The sequence below is a fragment of the Elephantulus edwardii genome, unplaced genomic scaffold, assembly GCF_000299155.1.
Source record: "Elephantulus edwardii isolate Elephantulus edwardi_28Jun2011 unplaced genomic scaffold, EleEdw1.0 scaffold00064, whole genome shotgun sequence".
In the NCBI taxonomy this organism is placed as follows: Eukaryota; Metazoa; Chordata; class Mammalia; order Macroscelidea; family Macroscelididae; genus Elephantulus; species Elephantulus edwardii.
Window position 1 is genome coordinate 12,936,423 of NW_006399814.1, and position 9,870 is coordinate 12,946,292.

A 9,870-nucleotide genomic window follows, 5' to 3' on the forward strand; every position below is an offset into this window, starting at 1 on the left:
CAGTCACAAAAGGACAAATACTTGATGGTGCCACTGTTGTAAAACAGGACTGACCTCAGGGTTGGGGGGATACTGAGGAAGATGGGTTCAGTAATGTATACTGCATTGAAACAGATGAGGGAGAAAACTATTTAAAAGGGACATATGAGTAGGTATTTTTGTTGTGACAGGAGTACAGAGTGAAGGATGCACAGTAGAGTGGACCTGAGGAGAGGAACTGTAAAATGATGAAAGAATTTTTCTTTTACTTTTCAAAGAGAAGAGTGTACTGGGGTGGGGAGGGGTGGACAGGGAGAAGAGTGCAACAGTGAATGAATGGAAATCTAAAGTCTCTGTAAATTTTCATTAAAATTAATTTAAAAAAATCAAAACAAAACCAAAAAATCATACAGTGCCCTTGCTCTGTTTGGACAACAGCTTCTTGGTTTATGTATAGGTTTTATATGAGTACAATTAAGTGTTCTGGAATTCCCATTCTTTTTCAATATTAACCAAAGTTTGTTCTGGTTCACACAGTCAAATGCTTTTGTATAGTCAATAAAGCACAAATAGGCATTCTTCTGGTATTTTCTGCTTTCAGCCAGGATCCATCTGACATCAGCAATGATATCCCTGATGCCATGGCCTCTTTTTTAAACCCAGCTTGAAATTCACAGTTAGAAAAATTTGAAGAACTAACTCTTGGAAATGTTTTAAGAGAGTTTTGCTGATTTACTGAAATATTTTCTGGGAGACGTTTTATTTTAATTGAGATCACCTATTTCTTTTTTTTTTTTCTACATCGAATAGATGCCATCTATGATACAGAAACCAGAATGTGTTCATGTAAGCAGAGTTGCTAATTTGTTAACTGCACACTGTGAAAGCCCTGTAATGACTTGTGTTAAAATTATACCTAAAAAATAAAAAAAAAAATTATACCTATGGGATATTTTACTTTGATAGATTTTAAAATATCATCCAGGTATATTTACATCTTATGTGACAGAGTTCATATTTTTTAAAAGTATGAACCCTTGAAATTCTTACATTAATATCTGGTGGTGGTGTTTTATGTGCTATGGAGGAGACTACCCCTTACAATGACCTTTTTAACAATAGCTCTGGACTTTGCCCTATTCTGAGCCAACCTCACTGTCTCTGACACACAGTGACAGTCACTGTGTCAATCTGTCTCATCCTAGATTTTCCTCTCCTGTGCTCACCCTCTATCCTTCCAAACATGATATTCTCCAAAGAATAGACTCTCCTGGCGGCATGCCTAAAATTTTTGTGACAGAGCTTCAAAATCTTGCCTCCAAAGAGCAACATGGTTCCACCCTCTTCAGGACAGACCTGTTCTCCTAGCAGAGAAGTTGTGTGCCTTCTTCAGGATGACAACTCGAAGGCATCGATTCTTCTGTCATCCTTAGTCATTGTCCAGCTCTCAGAAGCATAACAAGCAATTGAGAAGACCTTAATTGCTAGACTGACGTTGTTTCTCTTTAGTATTCTGGAGAAGTCCTTGACAACAGATTTCCCCAGTGCAACATGTTTTTTGATTTCCTGGCTGCTGGTGCCAAAAGTGTTGATTGTGAGTCTGAGCAAAATGAAATTAACAACCTCAGTCTTTTCTACATCCAGTGATGAGGATCTTTGCTTTCTTCTTGTTGAGATGCAATCCATATTGAAGGCTGCAGACCTTGACCTTCTGCAGCAAATGCTTCTAGTATCCGTATTAATTTGATAGTATTAAATTCCGACAGGTATTTTTCTGAAATTTCGGTATATAGGTTTGCTTTTGTAAATAATTTTCCCTTTAGTAAACTATGCACATTGACTCCACCTCCTGCCCAGTGGACCCCTGGGCGGGGCTGACACTAAGGTGCTCTCTGAAACACTGTAGATCCTCCCAGTCCCTCTCTTGGGATTCAGGGTAGGCCCTCCTGCCTCACATGCCAGTCCCTGGCTCTGTCCTCACGTCAAGGACCCAGCTCTACCCTGGTCAGCACCCCTCAAAATAAAACAAACAAACAAACAAACAAACAAACCCCAAACCAACAACAAACACCCCCCCCCAAAGAAAAAAAACCCTCCCACAAAACCCAGACATGCAGAGTGGGTTGAACCAAGACTTTGAACCAGTTGATTCCAGTTCATCCCCCTCCTGGGGATTTTTGCATTTCCAACCAGATACACTGAATCAGAAAGAGCCCTAGTGTCATAGTGCATTGGGAATGCTGATTGAAAGATCAGTGGTTTGAATCTCACAGCCCCTGTGCAGCAGAAAGATGGGCCATCTCCTCTCATCGAGATTGACAACCTTAGAATCTCAGTGGAGGTTCAGCATGAGAACTGAAGGCACTTGGTTTGCTTGGTTTATACTGAATCAGAATCTACATCATCTGAGAGTCTTGGGAAAATGTAAATTCTAGTAAAGTATTTGTTACCTGATTAATAATTGACTAGGAAGAATTATAACTGCTGACTGTTGAAGCTAATGAACTAGTTCTCAAAATTAGACACCCTTCAAGTCTGGAACTGAACCTATCCCAAGGATCAACTTTTAGCCAAGCAATAGACAGGCCTGTAAGTGAATGGTAACACCAGGGAGAAAATACTCCCCAGTATAATTAACTTTATGAGACCAAAATGGCAACTTTTGCCCAAATACAGAGCCCACAAGTGGGAAGGACTGGAAAAAAAAGGAGTCATGGAAATAGGGAGCCCAGGGCAGAGGTGAATGCAAAGTGGTTACAGTGAGGGGATTGTAGTCATTGTTCAGTGTTGCAAAACTAAATGTGAGTAGATTGTGGAAAGGGATTTGCTCTGTAAGGCAAACTTCTGCTTCCAACACACTGGAAAGCTTACACCCCTCCCCTCCCCCACCCCCACAAATATAGGAGAAAAGTGCTTAATGCTGTGTCTGTGAAAAATCCAGGAAAATAGGCTTTTCTCTTCTTTTTTTTTAGCTTTGTAGAAAAGTGGAGATTTTAATGGATTTTTCTTTATTATTTTATTTCAGCTTCATCACTGCCTAATTCACCGAGTGAAACTGTTTCTGCTCCAAATATGAGTTCTGTATTCAGTGAAAACCAAACCAATACTTCTGCTTCTCAGCTCAGTACTACCCTCCCTCCCATAACTAGTACTGAGAAAACTAGAGGGCCAGCTGGGGCTCCTCATCTCTCTCCTACTACTTCTCTGCCCCAGGAGGAAGCTGATAATAATGAGGATTCTAACATAGAGGAGGAGGTTCTTTTCACACTGAATAGTTCTCCAGCCACAGCCAAAGACACTCAGGACAATGGAGATTATGGAGATTATGACTGGACCACCAACCCTAGAGATGAGGAGTCAGAGGAGACCTTGGAAGAAAACAGGGGTTACATGGAAATCGAACAGTCCGTGAAATCCTTTAAGGCCCCATCCTCAGACATAGAAGAGGAAGATGGCCATTTCTTTTTTCATCTTCTTATTTTTGCTTTTTGTATTGCTATTGTTTACATTACATATCACAACAAAAGAAAGGTATGTTGGGGATTTTTCAACCCCTTTAGCTTGTCTTTATTATCTCAGTCATATTTCTTATTAATGCTTTTGAAGATGCATATTTTTCTTTTTTACTCACATTTAAATTGACAGTAAATTATTGAACTGTTTAATCACTCATAAACGAGTGAAATATTTTAACAAAGAATGTTTTGACTCCTTAGCCATCTAAGAATAGAAGTAGATTGATTTTTTTTAAATTACTGTAATTAAGGTACAAGTTCAGATAGCAAATTACATTTTCATTTAACAATATCCACCCTAATTATTGATGATGATATTTACATTTTAGTGAATGAGGTTGGTTGCATATTTCACAATGTGTCATTCGCATTCACTCTATTCTGGTTGTACCATTGTGTTGGTTGCCATCAAGTTGGAATCAACCCATATGTAGCTGACTTTCCCGCAAGTTTTCAGAGGTTGTAAATTGCACAGAAGAGACTGCCTGTCCTTCTCCTGTGGAGCAGCTGGTGGATTCAAACTGCATGCCTTTGAGGTTGTAGCATATCTTCTACCACTAGGCTGCCAGAGCTCCTTTTCCCAGTTCATATTATTTCTTAATTAACAAAAGCAAAATCTGGTTATTTTTATTTATGGTTTTGTATCTTAATTTAGTATTGCTATTTTGGTGGGTGTACATGTGGAGAAATATTAATAGTTTTTTTTATTTTCATTCATTAAACATTGAGCTGAATTATTTTTTAAATACTTTTGCATTTATGAAACCAGTCTATTTTAGGGAATTTAAAAATTAAAGCAATAATGTATTTAAATGATCATTTAGTGCTGGACATTAACATTTTTGTGTATTTCTAGTCTTGTATGTATACATATATTATACACAAAAATGTAGATATTATGGACTTTAATGGATTTGAACTTACATGACATTTTTTGTTCTTTTTACTTAAGAGATATTGAACATTTTCCATATTGTAAGATTTAGATTTTTTACAGTTTTGGGCTCAGAAATAATTTGGGATGAACATTTCTGCATTGGAATATTTAAAATTCTTCTGTTTTAAATGACAAAAGGATGTTGGCTTACATTAAGTAAATAATGCGTGAATAAGATTGGATGGTGATCTAATGCTGATACCTAGCCTAGAATATTTAAGCATTTCAGAATACGTAATTATACAGTTTCCTTTTTTTATTGTATGAGTTTATTTACAAAATTTGAATACTTTGTTTTCCAGAACAAATTCTTCCAATTTCCCTCACATCCCTCCCCCCATCAAATTGTACAACTCCATGATGAGTTTACTTTTTAAAGTTTATTGGTAAAAAAAAAATCTCAGTTTGTGCCTTGATTTTCCTTTTGTACCTGAGAAATGACAAAACTGGGGTCAGTAATTTAAAAATGTCTCCTGCTTTTGAGAACTAGTGCTTATGATGTCTGTGGTTTTAAGTTAAAAAAGAAAAACAAGTAGACAAATAAACCCCACTGGTGTTTTGTAGCTCAGTATCTCTTTGTAAATATTTGTCAGTGGACCAAATTTTGAATGCTAGATATTTTATCCCAGTGTTTAGGGCTGAACCATCTTTCACCTAAGGTACTAGTTAACAAGCAGATTCCTGGGCTTCACCAAAACTTGCTAATACCACCTTAAAAAAATAAAGCCCAGAAATCTGAGTCTTTAATGGGTCCTTCTTAGATGTATTAAAATTTGAGAAGCACTGTTGAATCATATTTATAAGAAGAAAAGGAAAATAGCCTTTTTGTTGATATTTAGGCATATAGGAGAGAGATATTTGAATTTTACCATATCCTTAATTTTCTCTTTTGCATATCTAATTAATTTTGTTTTATTCTAGATTTTCCTTCTGGTTCAAAGCAGGAAATGGCGTGATGGTCTTTGTTCCAAATCAGTGGAATATCATCGCCTTGACCAAAATGTTAGTGAAGCAATGCCTTCTCTGAAGATTACCAATGATTATATTTTTTAAAGCACTGTGATCTGAGATTGCATAGTATGTAATTTTATTTGCTTGACTTTTTATATAATATTGTGCAGATGTTTGCCATAGATAATTGGTACTTAAATGGGAGGTGGGTCTCTCTTTATTTTGCGTTGGTGCTTTGGAAATTAAATTTCACAAACAAGGGGTATATCATTTTTTATCTGTACTTTTGAGAGCTGAATTCAATCAAGTGTTCAAAATGTGGAGTGGGGTATTCCCTTATATTTACTTGGTTAGTTTCTTTTTCTTTCCCAAACTTGAACTAAAATCTAACATATTTGATACTGCTAACTCAGATTCTCTCTCCACTGTCCAAATACTGTGTTTAGGCACACTTAGTTTGTTCTCCCAGCTATCATGTACAAGGCTATGTGTGTTAGTATTTTACATTTAAGTACCTTTTTTTTTTTCCTTTCAGGAAAGCAGCTCTGATTATTTTTGGATAATTTAAACATAATTTAAGATAATGATACTGCTCAAAATGACCATATATGTATGTGACACATTAAATGTGTCTAGAAATTCTGGCAGTAGATATTTTGCAACTTGCAGTGGGCATAGATTAATGTTATAGGGATATTTTTTGTTTGGTTACTGAATTTAACTTAGAGGTAGAAATTGTGGTAAAATAGTAAAGATGCAATACAATTGCATCTAGCTAGGTAGCAATTGATTATAGCATGGATTTCTCCAAGCCTTCATGCAAGGGGCAGAGTTCAAAATGATAAGAGACTGTTCACTTTGTTTATTATTTTATAGTAAGTTTGAATAAATCTTATGAGCCATTATCTCTTAAAATAATATAGCATCTAGGTTTTTCAAATTATAACGATACCTGAATGAAGTTGTTTGTATACATAAATGCTGTATATGTACACTGACCTTTTCTCTCCCTGTATTTTTTTACTTTCCTTGTTTATTTACAATGACTGGAAATTATTTGCTGTATTTTATTTTTTACTATCTTTCTAGCATAAAGAATTAATCTGTAAATACATAATTTGAACCATATTTGATTTACAAGTGTCATTGTGCAACTTTTTAGAAGACATAACCTCTAATAGTCTTTAAACACCCACCTGCAAAGCCTAGGAAAGTCAGTGAATGGGTATGTACTTAGTATAGAGATGGAAGAAGCAGGACAGTCCATGGTTTCTCCCAGGTGGACAACTAATGGTCCTGATTAGGAAAGGAAGCACAATGGAAATACACCTGAACTGTCTTATTGCAGCAATTGTTTTCATATCTGAAATTGTATTATTTAATATTTTGAATAAGATTTTAAAAAATAAATAGCAAAGATATAAACTTGTGATTTTATAAATGTGTTTCATTTTAACGATAGCATGGGGTCTTGTTTTTATTATTCATTCTGCTAAGATTAATAGCAGACTATTTCTCAGGTCAACATAGTCCCAAATGCTTAACCAGTTGTATAACTCCATAATTTCTAACATTAAAAGCCCCATGCATGGTTCAGTTCCCCAATTCCTCTATGGCAGTTGGGTTCAGTGATTTGCTAGAAGGTCCTTCAGAGACTCAGAACCGTTTAACCTGTTACATGACTATAGTTATGCAGGCTGGTTTTTGCAGAAACTGGTGAACAGCAGCTGGATGCCTAGTCCACTGTATGCGATTTCTCAGTGCAGACAACTTCTCATCCCTCCATCAGGCTTGGGCTAAGTTAACATAGTTACACTGCTGCTACTGTGTTGTTCGTTTCACACACCCCACAGTGTGGAAAGCATACTCTTATATAGATCCTACAGCTGTTAATGATTTGTGAGACCATTTGTCTGCAGTTAAGGTAGCTGGAGATCAGCTAGAAAAGACAGTTATCAAGGTCTGTGACACCACAGGTCTCTAGGCCTTTGAGTGATGACATGAAGGTAGCACTATTTATGGGAGGAAACATACAGACTGACAGTTATCCCCACAACAATAGAACTGCTTCTTTGAATTCCAGTTCTAATTCTAAATCCTTCTTACTGCTAGATAGTAAAATTTATTGAAAACTAGCAAAGTAAGATTGTGGAACAGTAAAGAGGCTGAATCTGTGATCTTTCTGGTGGTGCTGTAGGTAAGGCATTTGACTGGCAATCAGCAGGTCAGTATTTTGAACTTACTAGCTACTCTTTGGGGAAACAAGCCACCTGTTTCCATGAAGCTTTGCAGCCTTGGAAACAAACTACCCTGTAGAGTCAAAACTAGTTAGAATAGACTCAGTCACCATGGGTTGTTTTGAGTTTATGGTCTGTAATAATGTGTCCTGGTAGTGTGGTGATTAACACTCATTAGCTAATTAAAAAAAACAACCAAAAAAACCCCACCATGTTGGCAGTTGGAACTTTCCAGCCATTTTGTGGGAAAAAGATATGGCAGTCTGCTTTCATAAAGGCTTATGGTCTGAGAAACCTTGTAGGGACAGTTTACTTTGTTCTACAGAGTTGCTTTGGGTTGAAATTGATTTAATGGCAGTGGATTTTGTCTGTGAGAAGAGGCACCTCAACCTGGAGAGACATTCACCTTAGTGGATCTAAAGCCCTAGGGCTCTTTACCATTCAAGTCTCAGTGTTGTAATCAAGTAGTCTAACTTTATTTTCATTTGAAGATTTACAATTCATAGTGGTTTTTCATTCAATTATTCATAGATGTTTTGTTTTATAACATCAGTTACCATTGGTTAATTATAATGTCCAGTCAATCACTAAATGTGTATTGCCTTTCTCCTTACCTCCCTGAGTCTTGCAGTATCAAACTGATTAAATATGTTGCTGATGTCTCTCAGACCTAAGCTGCAGGTCTAAGGACCAAAGATTCATGTTTGCTTTTACAGAACTACAGTATCCTGCTCTGTGTGGTACTGTCTGTTCTCTTCTCCTAGTCAGGTTTTATGCATAGAGCAGGGTTTCTACAGTAAATATTGGCACTGATGGCTTAATAGGTTACCCTTTAGTTTTCATTTCTATATTGCTGTTATGTGCCATTGAGTTGGCCATGACTCATAATAACCCTATGAAGCCTTCCCTATCCTGAGCCAGTCTCACTAACTCAGATACACCATTGTCCCAATTACCATGTCAATCCATTTCATCTGGGGTCTTCCTCGTCTGCGCTGTCCCTCCACCTTTTCAAGCATGATATCCTTCTCCAGGGCTGGTGTCTCCTAGTCACATGTCTCTAAGGAGAAATTTCACTCTCTCCAAGACAAACTATTTGTTCTGGTGATATTCTTCAGCACCACAACACAAAGGCATGAATTATCCTACTCTCATCCTTTGTCATTGTCCAACTCTGCAAAGACCATGGCCTAGATCAGGTGCATCTTAGTCTCTAGACTGACATCATTGGTCTTTAGCACTTTGGAGAGGTCCCTCACAGCAGACTTACCCAATGCAATTCATCTTTTGATTTCTTGACTGCTGGTGTTTGTGGAGCTGAGCAAGCTGAAGTTGTTAAAAATCCCAATCTCTTCTCCATCCATCATGGTGCTGCCTGTTGACCCAGTGGTGAGAATCATTTCTATGTTAGATCTGAAAAAGAATATATTTAATCTTTGTGAGGCAGTTTATCAGATCAGCTCCCTCGCTGCAATCTATTGAAAGTGAGCACTCGATACAAGGGTTTGTAAAAAAAAAAAAAACCAAACAAACCCCAAAACTGGTGAGGCAGTTTGTATAAGTAAGTGTGTCAAGGTTGGTAGTATTTTGGTTATAAAGAATCATTAATAAAGTCTAATGGTGAAATTTGACAATTGTCTTCAGTGTGTCTCAGGAAAGAGTAATCTGCTAGCTTGTATGGCTAAATCCAAGAAGAATTGGACTTTGGGTTTCATCTTGTCTTTTTTCTTTAACAAATTGTGATAAATACATATGTAAGAAAGCATTTGCTGTTTCATCTTTCATAAACACAATTCAATGACTTTTTTAAAAAATCAAGTTCTTCAGCTTTCACTTACCTATTTCCATCTTTTCCCATCATCCTTTATAGAAGCTCTTATCTAAGCAAACAATAAGGTCCCAGGAATTGAAATACCAGTTGAGGTGTTTAAAAAAACAGGTATAGCCCTGGGCATGCTCACTAATCTACGTCAAGAAATTTGGAAGGCAGCTACCTGGCCAATAGCCTGCTTTTGTTTGTTTTCATTCCAAAAAAGGTGATCCGTTGAGTGCCAAAATTATTGAACAGTTTTATTATTATTACATGCAAGAGCAGTCTTGCTGAAGATTGTAAGCAGTATTCAAGAAGAGATTGTGAAAGGAGAGACATCAAAGTGCTTTCCCAGGTGGGTCCAGTGGGGATGGCTGGTTGAACCCAGAGGCTCCATCCTCCTTTGCTTCCTTAGCTGTCAGTTGTATTTCCTTTTTGTCA

At 37.0% G+C, this 9,870-nt stretch overlaps 1 protein-coding gene across 1 annotated transcript in view; it reads left to right on the forward strand.

Moving 5' to 3' along the window:
* The window catches only part of LOC102858351 (chromosome unknown open reading frame, human C5orf15), a 10,706-nt gene extending 5,222 nt beyond the window's left edge, over positions 1-5,484 (forward strand). Inside the window, exons 2-3 of the mRNA XM_006888070.1 lie at positions 3,005-3,510; positions 5,353-5,484. Coding sequence (XP_006888132.1) covers positions 3,005-3,510; positions 5,353-5,484 — 638 coding nt within the window. The remainder of the gene's footprint in view (positions 1-3,004; positions 3,511-5,352) is intronic.
* Positions 5,485-9,870: the final 4,386 nt, after the last annotated feature.